Below are 15911 nucleotides of genomic sequence, written 5' to 3'. Positions count from 1 at the left end.
ACTGACGCGTCGAGTACGCTTGCGGAGAAGCCGTGTCTTATCGCGTCTTGACCAGACTTGACCATTGTCATGTTAATGAACAGAAAATAGATATTGATCTAGGTGAAATGAGACTGTCAGATGTAACGCCATGTTTTCACGCGCATGTTAATTAATTCGTATTCACTGCAGTCTCATCGGTGTAGCGTTATACGTTCGAGTTTCACGTTATCCGAAATTACAATATGCATATCGATGCGTTTTATCTTCTAGCGCTAAAGGTAAATAATCTATATATCTGTTATCAAGACGCTATACGTGCCTTATAATTATAATGGGGCCTTATCTCACGTAGGCGACAAGCTGGTGCCATGCAGTCGATAAATTCATTAGTCCGCTTTTCTAGGAGACTTCTTGGAGGTCATGACTAATGCAGCCTGAACTCGGTGAAAACAGTATAATCACGCATCAAAATGCTGCACATTGCGCGCGTGCGCGTTTACACGCGAAGCTCGTTCTTTTCCCACCGCAATTAGGTTTCAGACGAGTACTCATTTTGTCAACAGCACCAATCGCATGTCTCAGCAAGAGAGAGAGAGATAGAGAGAGAGAGAGAGAGGGAGGGAGAGAGACATACGAACCGAAGCCTTAATTATCGAGCCTTAAAATTTACTCCTTATGCAGAGAGACAAATGCATACGCGCATAGACACAGGTATAGCTGCACATGTATACCTTTTAAAATCACGGGGGAAATCGTACGTGAATGACAGGAAATTTCACATAACGAGGGAGCTAATTGCCGATTGACTAATCACTGATTAAGGCCACGAGATAACTTTCTGCTATGTCTCAACGCCGTCTGTTGATGATTGCGGCACGTATCACGGCCTGTCACTTGTAATTGTAAGTATTCCATGAGTACCCGGATTAATCGCGAGTTCTTGACGCGACGAATGATCGTCTCGAACCGAAGCCCTGCCGCCAAAAGAACGAAGCGACTTGATATCGCGTGAGTCACATCCCACGGTCCACACATTCCTGCGTGATGTCATAATGTGGCCTCACGCACACATGTGACTCCCGTGCGCCGGCGGTGGTCAAGCGACCGCCTAGAAGTAAACCGAGCAAAGTGTTTCATTTTCCTGAATGCGAGTCACCGTTTTCTACTAAACGCGCGATATGGTTGACACGTTAGCGATAGCCGCAAAACAGACCTTCGATTTTGTTGGAGTTGCCACTCTCAAAGTGGCCTCTATTAATTCCAAAGATCGTTACGATATGAAGTCAATATGTGTCTATAGAAAAAAAATACTGTTGATTCTTTGAGTAACAATCTACATATTTTTACTAAAATTTTTATGAACTTTAATATGTGAAGAAAATATATGAGAAGAAATATATGAGAATTTTGAAATTATTTCGAAATTATTTTTCATTTTTCAATTTTATTCGATTGTTCGAATCTTTTTTATATGTATCTATTTTTTTATAAAGATAAACATACCTTTAAAGAATAAAAAATTTAAAAAATATTTAATTATATTACTCTGGAAATAATATTATATACAAGCTTCTTTTTAAAGTCAATTGCCTAATTGCCAAATTGTGTCCGTCGCTTTGAAACACAAAATTTAAATTAATCGTTAAGTATAGACGCACAATTTTGTACAGTCAATGCGAATCAATCACCGGTTCAGTGATCAAGACATTCATTGCCGAATGGAAAGCGTCGCTAATGGCAAAGTGCGCAGCGCTCATAATTTATGGAATTACCAATGACGAGCGAACATAACTAATGAAGAATGACCTTTCGTGACGTCCAGTGGAAACGTAATTTGTCACATACGCGTGGCTCATTATGCCAACACAATTTTTCACCGCGAACGAAAAGATTTGACCCTAATAATCGACGCGTTCCTTCGCGGCGCGACGAGAAGCGGAACAGGCATTGAAGACGTTATCGAATGCCATCGCGCGCTATCGCCGAACCGGCAAACGGGGTCGCAAACGGGAGGTCGACTATCCTAGAACAATGGTGACTTATTTTCGCAGCGCTAAATCCATAATTGCAGCGAAAGGGGATCCTATAATTTCGTGCATAGAGTTTAGTGTTTTTTTTCCGACGACGACAAAAGGCAGGTCACATACTTTTCCGTTACGGTCGTAAACGGAGCACAATGAGCGGGGTTAACTAGCTGCCTGAAAGTGCATTCCGGTTCTGCCTCTCTTCCGACGAGACGGATTAAGAGCCACGAGCTGATTTTTGTACCGTGAGACAGAGTGCAATAACCATGCACATTAATATTCACTTCTACGAAGGTTCGCTCGTTTCGTTCTTTGATAAGACCGAAGTAATTTAGAATTTAAATTGTTATTGAATAGATATCTTAAGATCATCGAATGTGTTTCAAGATAGAAAGTTATGAAATAGCGATAATTAAGATTGATTATTTTATAGAGCTTAAATGAGTTTTAAAAAGAGAATTAGAACAACATTTCTTTAAAATGTAAATATTACAGATAGAACATGAGAAATAAAAAATAATAAATTTTTAATATCAAATTAATTTGTCGCGACATTTATCGGTTAGAATTGCCATGTGAAACGATCGCGTACGTATGTCTGTGTGCAATTGCCGTATCTTATTACAAGTTAATGCGGTTGGGAACGCACGGTTGGTATTCGCTTGTAACACGTATCCCTACCGGATGTCATAATGTCGTTCGTCTTACTGCAAGCAACATATTAATCGTCCACTTACCAGCTATCAAGTGTAACGCGATTCGTATTAAAACACATTGTAATTATTAATGATATAGCCTCTTCAATCATAAACATTTCTGAGATGATATATTCACTAATTATCTTATCTGTATATATCATTATTTTTTCAATGAAATTCTTGGTATGCATTTTATCATAATAATAAACTGTTATATAATAATATGTATAAATAAAAAATATGAACAAAAAATAGCTGAATAAATAAATCTACAAGTAATCTCATATAACCTAGGGCAACTGATTCACTTGATAGCGGAAGAAGGTATAAATCTTGCTCTTATCTTGAGGAAAGTTGCAGATGGATAACAATACGATATTGATAAAGAGCCCCTTAGATATCTGACAAAGTGAATCAGTAGATATCAATGTGTATCCACTTTGAGTTTCTGCATACTCGCATGAAGTGTGAGAGAAATACATGCTTTGATAAAAAAAATTACGCACTGTATATATACGTGCGTAACTGTTTTTGTCAAAGAATGTACGTTGCGTAATCGTGTCACATCGCTTACGTAGATTTTGAGAAAGATGCACATTTCGTATATGTTATATGAATAAAAAAAAATGATTTCGCGCGAAGTAAAAAAAAGTAACTTAAAGTACGTAAGTTGCATAATTTGTCATCATGTACATACAGGTGACAGACCAGCGAAGTAAGTCTGATAAAACATTGTGTTATTCACGGAGACTCACCTTGCTCCACTTTTATCTTTCGTCACAATATACGCTGTAGTATCATTTTTTGCGCGGTTTAATCGCACGCTTCATACTCACGCTGGACACGACAAATATACACGACGATATATAAGACTATCCACACGCAGTTGATCACTAAAAATCACATATAATATCCAGTTTATGCAGCCACAGAAGTTAAATAAATCGCAAAACATGCATATATAAAGTATATAAACGCAGCGCGATTCTTTACAATATCATAAATAATATTTTGCCGAAAATTAAATACGTTTTTCTCTTGGCAAATGTGTTTAGTCAAGTTGTTATTTCTAGTCCATATATTTACATATTTCAGGGTTAATCTGAAAATATCAATGCATTCTGGATTAATTGGAAATATATCGAAAAGTGATATTTTCAAATGTACTGCTATAAATTGTGCTGGGACTTACAATCAAAATGTAACGTGTTTTTTTACACTCGCGTACTTTCTTGGAATATATACAAGATAACGACGGAAAAAATTTTCATTATCGATAAAATTAAATACTCAAACAATTTAAAAAAATTTTTTTAACTGACTTCATTAGAAATGATTAAGACAAACTTATCTTGCAGAAAATCTTATTTATATCCTGTTATTTGGGACGGGATCTTTGGAAAAAAAAAGTATTAAAATACGATCGCATGGTCTATTATGTCGGTCTCTTATGACTGAATAATTAAGATTATAGTAAAAAGGGTATTGAATCTGCAAACTACAACGGCATTATAAAGGATAAAAAAATTATGCGAAAGCTCAGAGGAGAGACATAAGCGACAAAATGACTCAAGACATCGCATACAATAGCAGCATCACGTTTATTAGCACATGAAGGATATTATAATCGCTTAAATTTAAAATGTAAATATATCGCGCATATATAATTTTATATACGTATACACAGAGGTTGAGCCATTATAATATTTAGACGAAGCATTCGACGCAAAATAAAATATTAAATCAGTCGCAAAATAAGGTATAATATTACCAGACCGAATTCAATGTACCTAACAGATGACAACTGTCTCTTATTTTAGAGTCTGATAAATATTTCTAAGTATATTCGAAAATGATATCAGAAAATCACAGAATTGATCACAATTCAAGTTTATTAATTCATAATTAATCTGCAATTATTACGCTTGGAATGAATAAATATATGATCATACTGTATGTATGCTGCATGCATAACAATTAATTTGTATATAATAAAGATAAAAATTATGCAATTAATATTGTTGATATTTAATATTATTATTATCGTAAGATATGCCATTTAATTGGGAAGAAGACATACTACTCATTGTCAGTTCTAGCAATGTTATAGAGATTATTTGAAGAGACATTTTGAATAAATATCGTATAATTAATATAAAAAAAAAAGAAATATCAAAATCAGATCTCTAATATATATCTCTAATATATGGCTCAATAAAAATACATGGTAATCCAAATCTACATATAAACAATTTATTATATAATATCTATAGAATATCTTTTTTTAAATATATCTATTCATATAATTTTAATTAAAAAACATAACAAAACTCTCTTCACTGCGATATAATTTCCAGTCTTTTAAATCTTTAATTTAAATTTCTTTCAAGCATTTATAGCCTTTCTTATAGTTACCTTTCTGCATTAAATGCATTAAGTTGCACAGTCGACATGCAAATGTTGTATACTTCATAATTCATCATAAATATCATGAAATATCAACCATTAGACGCATTATATATATAAAAAAAATAAAATAATATAAAATAATTTAATTTTATTAAATGCTAGTAACGCGAGATAAACGTACAAGATCGATATATACTATATTTCTTATTTTTTGGATATGTAATTAATTATTGGAATTAAATATTTCCAGAGAGAGATGTTATATATGTGACAACGATTCTCTAATAGACTAGCTATATTTACTACTTATATCAAGTAACATATGGCGCAATCGAAATTTGATTCATCTCGCATACATTGTTGACATATTGAGGCGAAGGCAAAAGTGAAGATATGTGATAAAGCGACTATCGATGTGTATACATTGCAATTGTAATAAGTATACAATCTAAGGAACTATTAATATCTCTCTAACCGTAACATGCGCAAAAAATCCCTAATATTTCTAACATTTCTAACACGACGAACACTCTGTTTTCGAGATTTCTATCGTTAGCTACGGAGGACTTCGCCTAATCCATTAGATTAACCAGGAATAACCATCGATAACAGGGTGCACCGGAGCTAGTCCCGAATAACGAACTCGGATCGTTAGCTTTTTGCGCAACGATTGTGCTTGCGCGGCACGTCTTTCGCTTTGCGTCGGCAAAGATTGAAATCCAGAACCGACAAATTTTATTACCGTAGGAAAACCGGAACCATCGCGTTTCGGGAGGGGGGGGGGTGGAGGGAGAAGGGGAAACACAGATGCGCCGACCGGATCCCATATCGACGCCGCCCAAAATCAAAGAGAAACAGAGGGAATTTCGATAAAGTAGATCCACGAACTACTTCCGATCTGCCGAAACACGACCGACGAAAAATTCGGACTTCTTTTTCGGTGTTCCTGACGCTAAAGTACGTCCGGCTCGATCAAGCCGAGGAAGATCTACGTCGCGACGCTGTACGGAACGTTCTCTCTTTTGTGGGGAGGGAGAAAACCGCCCCGCGTGATTTATCTATTCTTTCGGGAGCAGACTCGGAAGGTTCGTTTTGGTACGGCATTACAAAAGGGCGAGTGCACGGATAAAATACTCCGTAAAACGGATAATGGAAATATAAATATCATTTGGGCGGATCAAATATCGTGGGGCATGTACATGCGCGCATATAAATAACTCTCGATACTTTATAGTTTGTGCCATAATATGCAAAGTATGTCTCTTTTAATGAAGTCCTCTTATCATCTCAACTTCTCCGACGAGCTTAGGTAATCAATTACATGTACCAAGCTATTGTTGGGATAAATTTTAATTGCAAACAATGTATGTATATATATTTACACAATTATTCTTAGAATATATTTTCTAGATACTGTTACGCAGACCAGCTGCTCTCCTAACGTATATTTTATTGTACGAGTAAGAATCAGGTCTTTGTGTAATATTCCAATCTCTCTTTATCCCATATATCCGTATACACCGAACGATAATGAAATGAAAGCAAATAAAGGGTAAAAAAATAATATCGATTTCTGTCCTCATGCCGTTATTACATCCATTTTGTCCAAACCTTTTGTGAGATAAAAATACTGTGCTGTTTATATACGCGGCACGAACACCACGTATAAATGTTAATGTCGACAACAACGAGGATGAAAGTAATTTAATATATACGTAAAAATTACTGAAACATCAACACCATGATTTTTTTATAGGTGACACTATACATATGTACAACTCGCTTTACAGCCTCCTTGCTCGTTTTTATCAATATACAATACGTATCAACGAACACATTGCGTACTTAAACGCGAGAAAAGTCGAGAGACTTTTGCTTTAGTGCGCATATTTCCCCCAGAGCAACGTTCCCAATCGTCGCGTTAGCGGTGTTTCAGACAGACGGTAAAAAGACAGAAACGTAACACAACGGTTATGCATGTACACGTGGGCAGAAAGAAGCGTCATGCGGTGCAGCCAAGCGTGCGTTGCTGTTTACCTGCAAACGGCACGTCGCCGAAGTATTCCTCGACATTGTCCGTGGACATGCTCTTGTCGGACAGCGATACGCTGGACAGCGAACCGCTTGACGCGTTGAGCGATCCACCGGTGGGAAATTGCAGCAGATCTTCGTCCGTTTCCGTCTCCATGTCGCGGGATCTTCGCTTGTACACCTATTGACAAATCAGCGCCATTTGAAGAGGGGACGAGATTCCACGGCTAAAGTTACACGCGCTATACGGTACACTGCGGTAAATACCGCGGGGGAAAAAGGGCATTTTCGAACCGGCTTCGGGGTTTTACATGCCTTCAATATCTGCCGTGAAAACTCGTACTGATCATGTTGTTGGATTTATGGCAGTTTGCGTTTTACAATTTATCCGCGACCACTATTACTCTGGGCATATCGCCGTTATCACGAAATTGTCAACATTCGTATTTTATACACGGATATTTACAGTCGATATAAAAATTCCCCCGTGAGAGCCGCGTCGCGTCGAGCCGCGGCAAATCACACGATGGAAAAATGAAGCCAATCCTATCGCGATGAAAATTTATTGAAACGAAACGTCCGCGCGCAGGCACGCGAGAAATATGCCATGTAAATCGGAGGGAAAATAAATACGCGTGGTCAACCTAAAGCATATTTATTTATTCGAATAAAAATCTATACCTTTTGACATTAATTCTTTCGATTCCGCTGACGGCGAGTCATAAATGACAAATATAATACGATTTTTCCAGCACTCTTGAATTTTATGATCCGCAAAGAATTATTGCTGCAAATATTGCAAATGCAGTTTACATCGGGAATTTACTTTGTACATCAAAAATTATTTTCATTATAAAAAAAAATGAAAGAGAAAGACGAGAAAGATAAATAACCTCAATACTGAAATAAATTAAAGTTACAACTTGTAGTTTACACAGATTTCCTGCTTTTAATTACATGTTTGTGTCTTTTTACGTTATATGTTATATTAATAACAAGCCATAACCAACGGTCAACGGGTAACGTCATTTATGTTTAACAGCGAGGCGTATTAAACCACCGAAAATTGCGTTACGCCACTCAAAGAGAGCTCGCGTTTTGATTTACTAAGTGCAAACTACGAGACGGCAAGCTGCTATTTCATCGCGCGTTCCAGAAAGGCTCTAACGCAATTAAAATTTGACGTCAGAGGCCCGACAGACGCTCCGCGGTATCATCTGTAAAACGCCGAGAGCATCTCGAGGAGACAGCCGGAAACCGTCGCTACAAATTCGTGAATTTCTCTCTCTCCTAACCGGCAACGGAGAACGAGCGTTCGCGAGGCGAAGTCAGACAGGCATAGAAGCCGAGGGCTTCATTATTCAAAGGGTGTCGGCGTCTTGCATTCTGCCGCTCTACTGGATTCGCGGAAGTTGACGGGTGAGAAGCAACCATCCGTAGAAGGTTCTCCCATCTCTTCGTCCTTCCTCCGACAGGTTCACGGAGACCCTCTGCCTCGACTCTGTGTGCCGAGCACGCTGTCTTCAGCTGCCGTAATAGCGTTCGATCTCCATCATCGAATCATATCAGCTGTTCAACGAATTGAGAATTTGCACGGGTATTATCGCGAGTCGGCCGACGAATGTTGCGAGTATCACTCGCGCAAATCGTACAATATTAGCGATATTAAGTTAACTCTCAATAGCTTCCTCGAAATACCTTCTCGATTGAATTTTCCAATGCGTATATATTTGTTTGATCTCGTGATATACAGATCTTCGGGGCTTATTTCAAAGAATCTCCGGGAATGTGTATGATCGCGCCCCATAGTCTAATGGGAAACCCAGGATTTTTAACTCATTGAAGGGAAAGAGGATATACCAAGCATGTTACGAGAAGAAGATATCCGTGTCTATCTCAAATAGACGATTTGCATGATGAAGACATCGATCATCTCCCAGTCAAGCGATGTTACATGATACCACCGACTGTATATATGAGTTCGCCGTCTTCGCCGTATTCACCGACTCCTTTCTGGATATATTCACTGTGTGATATTTCGTCAAGCGTGTATAGCCGACTGAAAGACACGGATTGCGAATGCATATAGGGAACGGAGCAGAGAGAAGCCGGGGCGGATGGCAGAGAGATACCGTGGAAAGAGCAAAGAGAGAGAGAGAGAAAGGGAGAGGAAGGGAGGCAGAAGTGCGCTGGAAGCTGCGTCGTGTGCTATGGATATCCATTCGCGGTGGATGGGAATTGAACGTAGTCGGTCTTACAGCAGAACGATCATAGGGCGACGCGCAAACGGCAGCAAACGAGCGAGACAGGCCGAAGGCAGCGGCGGCGGCGGCGGTGTCGGCTGCGAGCGAGGCAGAGGGACGGAGTCCTTGTAAATCGCATCACAGATCAAACACAGCTTGTATATTAAACGTAACCTGGTAAGACGCCAAGTCGACTGCTTATCTACTGTCCAAGGCACCAGGTCAAGTGAGAGCGTTAATGGCGACCCTTAACGAGCGCACGCTGCTAAGTTCTTACGTCACGAGCGGCTTAAAGGATCGGCAGTTTCGCGGTAAATCATCGGGGCGCTTTGAATATCCCCGCCCGCGTTCTCCGCGGAGTCTCCGCGTTCTGACGCATCTTTAGCGGGACTACTAGTCGGTATTCCTCGACATATGATATATGTACATACGTGTAAACGTCTACTGATTGCCGTACTTCCAAGCAGCAGCCGACGTACGATGCAAAGTTGAACGCCGCCGTTACACGCTTCGCCAAGTGCCGCGCGACAAATCGCGGAAGCGCTCACATTTGAGATCACTACCGTTTGAAACGAACTGCGGAATTCTCGCGGGAAATCGAGAATCTCGCATGCACTCGCTCGTTCGAGTTAATACGGGGATTGGAAACGATGTTAGTCGCTTAAGAACCATCCATCAATTCATAACTTGCCGATATAATTTTCTAAAGCAATTTTATTTTACAAATAAAAATAGTAAAAAATACTTTCTTTTTTCCGAAGAGCTCTATAAGAGCACATAAAAAACATGAAAAACGAGACAATTATCACATTATTATTATTATTATTTTTTTATAAACACGTCTGAAAATTGTGCTTCGAAAGTTCGTAATAAGATTATCATATAGCAGCCATGCTGCTAATAATCTGTTATTAACTCTATTACGCTATCTTTTTGGCGTCACATATCCGTCAACGTGTTAACCTTGCGTGGCGTAATAGCCGCTGACAGGCACTTACCTGGCTGAGCGGACGAATGCGCTCGTGGATGGATCTTTCCGCTTGCATGGCGGACGGCGGCGGATGATCAGGGGTAGGTGGCTGAACGTAGTGCGTAGGGCTGGTCGGCAGCAGCATTTGCACGCGTTTGAGACGTTTATCGGTGGCCTCGCGACTCTCCGACGCGGACTGTCCGTCCGCTATCTCGCGCCTCTCATCGAGAAGACTCTCCTGGGAAGACTTCAGGGTGAGAAACGCGCTCGATACAAACGTCTGCTCATGGATCACCGCGTCACCGTCGCTGCAGGGTGATTTGTCGGCGTACGGGCTGCTCTCCGGCTCGTAGTTATCGTACGCGTGCCTGCGTAATTTCCTCCGCGGGTTCAGCATCTTGATCGGCCGGTTCTCGTAGATGGACGTTATGGCTACCGGCTCCACGCCGGGCTCGCGCTTCTCATCCGTTCCGACCAACCGCGACTTCATCTCCACGTACTGGTCCACGCTACGCGTAACGTGTCGCAGCTGATCGCGCCGTTTCTGCAGCTGCTCAAGATCGATGTGACTTCGCGCACCGCTGCGCGCCAGGAACAAGTACTCGTAATTGCTCGGCCCTACCGAACTGTCGGCTGATAAAGACATCTGCGTTTGCAGGTGCGTCGGGGATACCGAGAGATTTCGTCTAGGTGGCTTCTTGGGCGGTGTCGGCTGCGGAAGAAGAAGCGAATATTTTTCTTCACGTTCGCGAACCGTTTCAATTATCTTCACGTCCACAAGTATTCTCGAAAAATTTAATTCGTGCAGATATTCGAAAAAAACGCACGGGGCAGTTATCTCTCTAATTTTCATCGGATGCGTACATTCATGTCTGCGAATATTTCTTCATAAACTTAGATAAATCGGGGTTCTTACCGAGACTTTATTGTTGGAAGCGGGGCTGTGTAGCGAGCTGGACAGGGGTGCCATTGGCAAGTAAATCCCAGCAGCGCTGGAATCGTTGGGCAAACAACGACGGTCCCGTGGGCTCGGTCCGCCGACGCTCGAGGATGACGATACGCTCAATTGGTCGGACTCTCTGCCGCCCCCGTATCCCGTGGGCAATGTCAAGGACAGGTCCTCCGACACGAAGCTACCCTCCATTGTGCCGCGTGGCACGGGTGGAGTTTGGTACAGTCCGCTGTCGGAGCCCCTGTGCAACCAAAACTCGGGGTTTCAACGGAACCAATCGGCTATCTATTACTGGTCGATGATAAATCGACCCGATAGATCGAGACTGTCGGAAACGTACGCTTCCGCTCGATTGAGCAGCAAGAAACACAAAAATTTCTCACGTCTACGCCGTTTACATTTTGCGCGCTAATAGCATATCTCGAAATTTGTCTGAAGTAGTTATAGAGCAGTACTTTCTTTAGCAACATCAAGTAAATAATTTCCGACAAACGTCCTACAGACGAATACATGCATGTAAGCTACTCTAAAATGTAAGTTGATCAAAACTACTTTCGAAAATGTCGATTCGATACTAAATGTAAATGTATATGTTGTTTCTAATGCAACTATGTTTCTAATGCAAGATATTTGCATTACCGTGTAGTGTCGGGTGGTAATGGTGTTCTTTTGCTAGTGTTTTGTGGAAAATCTTCAGGAGTTTGGTCGGAACTTTCGAGAGTATTTATAGAGTTGAGAGTGTCGGATAGGGACATAAAGACACTGTCGAAGACGGAACTGGGGTCGGAGTAGTCCTCTGTCTGCTGGAGGGCCCTCCGTACTCCGTTCACCGGTTCCCCGTTCTGCTCGTCTTCACTGAAAACCCGCACCCCCGTATGTCAACCGTTATCGATTACCAACAATCAACCGCACATCCAAAGCCAAAGCAACATAATCTTGTATATCGGCCAAGCTGGAGTAATTCGCTATTCAACTATGCGCCACTCAATGAAATTCAATTAATGTATATACAGAATTTTATTACTTTATCTTATTACGCTAATGTGTTAATATTTAAATTATTCGCGAATAACGAAATGCTGAAATTAAAACACTCGGCAAAGCAAAGAGCAAGGATCTTATTATATAAGGATAAATGTAAATGCAAATCGTGTGCGCGCGCATAGAAAAGACAGCTGCTTCCATTGATAAAATATAGTTCAATTGAAGACATTCACAGCGTCGACTTTTTAATGAGGCCATCGCTGATGAGGACGGTACGCGACGAACGTGGAAAGGAGAAACGAAAAAGGAGCTCGCGGCCCCGGGGGGTTACGAAGGCCACGCGCTTGTAGCACGAGGGAGAGAGCAATGGTTATTAGTTTTATGCTGAGACGGGCTAACATTTACATTGTTTAACGTGATGGATTCATTTCGAGGCGGCCAAGCCGGGGCTACCGACGTCAAACATTGATGGTAGAAGTGCGGAACATCAACGGGAGAGCTCCCACGCTCTTCTTCTCCCTCTTCCACATGTACATATCGCGTATCCCTCTTTCTCATTCGTTCGCTCCCTTACTCTCCACTTTTCCCTCACCGTCTCTCTATCGCCCTATGTCTTCATCTTTCTCTCTCTCTCACTCTCTCTCTCTCTTTCTCTCGCTCGCCGTGCCCGAGCCAGCCAGTCGGGCTTAGCAGCTAGAGCGGTAGCACTGGCACAGAGTACCAATGGGGTGATGCAGCGGGGGTGACCTAGGGGCGAACGAGGCGGTCGGACCCACCATCTCGCCTGCCTACATCAGGAAAATTAAACCAAGCCAAGCGGTGCTTAACGCGCTGGGGCTACACGCGGCCGCGCCACCTCCTCCAACCTCTCTTCCTCCACCTTCGCGTTTCACCCCCCCTGGCACCGCCCCATATCCAGGTTCCCTTTTCGGTTCGAGAACCTCCACCTACAACCTTCTCCACCTCCTACGGGTACCAGCGGCAGCGGTAGCAGCAGCGCCAGCACCAGCCCGTCATCATCCCGGTGTGCTTGGCCGGTACTCACTCATTCACTCCGCGGCTCCGTCCATGTCTACGCTTTTGTTTGTCCAACATCTTCTATATTAAAGCACCGTTGCCGCAGCCGCTGTGCGCGCACGGAGCCTTTTTGCAAAATATTACGAGCCTCCGCGCTTAGCCCGATGCAATCGCGGCTTTTATTTTTTATTTTTTTTTTTCCGCGAGACCTCTATGAAGATGGTCTCTGAATGATAGAGGAATACTTTTTCACTATATTTTACGTGCGAAGTCCCAATCCACTTGAATAATTATATGTGAGAGTATATGTGTATGATGAATGTTCGATGCATATATATATTGAAATTTTTGTGAAGTGTAATAAATGAATGTAGTCTGTTACTACTAATTTTTATTACTACACGTATGTTGTCGGATATTACTTGATACATTCTAATGAGTATTTATACGTCGAAATGTTTAAATAGTCGATATATCATGCTATCTTATTCAATCGTATATTATTTTCCCGTAATATTTCACTGATGTTAATTTAATGATAATCATCATTACTACCGAATTATCTTGCTAATATCACGAATACATACATTATTTACATTAGATATTTTGTACAATCATGTATTTTTATCTATGACGACATCGTAGTATCAGTAGGGGGGAAATAGGGGAAAGATTTAATGCTATAAAAAAAAATATTGCAACGAACAACATGCAAAGAATGCGTGAAAAGAAATACTCACAATGACATGACGGATGTGCCGGAAACGCGACGATCGTCGTCCCGAGGCTTATGATAGAACTGCCATTGAGTAGGCGACGTCCCTTCCGCGGGGGAAAGATCATCCTCCGGACGAACATTTTCGTAGGGGCTGCCCAACGAGTCGCCACCCTGCACCGGAATTGGCGGCAAGTTCTCGCTATCGGCGTCACTTTCCACACCGGAGGAAGACCGATGCCCTGTTTCGAAATCGACGAGGGCGTGTAATTGTACATACAGTCAGTCACCCATAAAAAATAATTACGAATATTTTCAAGAAAACCGAACTAACAAAAGTGCAGTGTGCTGTAGCTGCAGGGCAGCGAATGAGAAGGAAATTGAGCAAAAATTCGAAATTGATGAATTTTTTTAATACTCCTAATAAGTAGCACTTTCAAAAATGAGTATTCACGATTATTGTACGGTATAAGTTGTAAAAATTATATAGATGTGTCGTTTCATTATTCGCACGTTTATACAGAAACGGAGTTTGGGATTAATCCCATGTGCTTAATATAACGTTATGCAAATACACGTAAATCTTTATATGTGGCTAAGAGCGATTTAATTAAACGCTGCAGTAAACTAGAAACGTACGTTCTCTTGACAGAAATTCCACTAATTATATATACGTACATACATACATATATATATGTATATATATATATACACACGCATATATACAGTATTACATATACATATGTACGTATGTATACATACGACCATGTATCGGTTATAATGCTACGAAAATAAATTACGAATGCAGCCGTACTTTTTATCACCGCTGTGATATCTTGCGTGACGTGCGGCGGAAACTGTCCCAGAAGATCAAGCACCGTGTTTTGCCGAGAATCCCTAATGCCCAAATCCACTCCGCGATCTAAAAGCGCCCGTACCACTTCCATCTTTCCACAAAGCGCGGCCTCGTGCATCGCGGTGCCCGCTGACGTTCTCGTATTGACGTCAACTCCAGCGGCAAGGAGGACCTCCACGACCGCTCTGCAACAAAATTAAGCAAATATCTCATCGCACTTCATTTTATTTTTCAAATAACAAATATAATCGCGCCCGTAAGATTTGCAAGACGTTTCCGCAATTATTCAAAGTGGACTATACAGTTATACATTTACGTAAAGAGAAATTAGATTGTGCCTGAGTAGCTTGAAATCCTTTGCATTTTGTTATGTAACTTCTTACGTAAAAAATAAAATAAAATCCAGCTTAAAAAGTATCAGGAAATAAAGTAACAAATTATCGGCTATAATAATGTATAGTGACTTTGCGATAAATCTCGAGCGGGAGACCAGAGACCAAAGCTTCGGGGTTTTATGCAACCTCGAAGCGTCTAGATCCTGCGACTTCCATCCATTCGGCCAAGCCATTAAGACTATCAGAGATGCATTTGCCATCAGCGCCTAATCGAAACACAGATTTTGCCCTCCTTCTACCGGATGGGCCGTGCACCGACTGCGGCGGTGACCGCAGCCGTCCGTCGCATATAGGATTGGCGGCTGAAGATCGGATTCGCGTGCACCTATGTTGTTATTACCGTAGCATAGGGGTATTTGTATACTGGCTTACCGAGAGCATCGATATTGAATCCGATAATAGACATTACTCCGTGCCCCCCCCACCCCTCCCCTCCTTCCCGAACTGATCCCTCTCTGCCATCAGTCCTTTCCCCCTTCCGCTCTAGCCCCATATATAGCTGCGATGGTAGATCCACTAAATATCGTGGTGCGCGCGTGAAACGCGTGCGTTAGCCCGACCGTCGCAATGTACGCAATCCCCCTCCCGCCCCCCCCCCCTTCCCCCATACATATACCCGCGTGTGCGCGCGTACA

General features: G+C 41.5%; 1 protein-coding gene across 1 annotated transcript in view; it reads right to left on the bottom strand.

Annotated features, from left to right (window-relative positions):
• Positions 1–4286: 4286 nt before the first annotated feature.
• The window catches only part of LOC105453697 (caskin-2-like), a 22640-nt gene continuing 11015 nt past the window's right edge, over positions 4287–15911 (bottom strand). The window contains exons 6-10 of the mRNA XM_011695858.1: positions 14840–15066; positions 14051–14267; positions 11274–11550; positions 10386–11069; positions 4287–7325 (exon numbers count right to left, since the gene is read on the bottom strand). Of these exons, the coding sequence (XP_011694160.1) occupies positions 7116–7325; positions 10386–11069; positions 11274–11550; positions 14051–14267; positions 14840–15066 (1615 nt within the window). The 3' untranslated portion in view covers positions 4287–7115. The remainder of the gene's footprint in view (positions 7326–10385; positions 11070–11273; positions 11551–14050; positions 14268–14839; positions 15067–15911) is intronic.

The sequence above is a fragment of the Wasmannia auropunctata genome, unplaced genomic scaffold, assembly GCF_000956235.1.
Source record: "Wasmannia auropunctata unplaced genomic scaffold, wasmannia.A_1.0 LD335996.1, whole genome shotgun sequence".
Lineage (NCBI taxonomy): Eukaryota > Metazoa > Arthropoda > Insecta > Hymenoptera > Formicidae > Wasmannia > Wasmannia auropunctata.
This window is presented reverse-complemented; position numbering and strand designations above follow the sequence as displayed.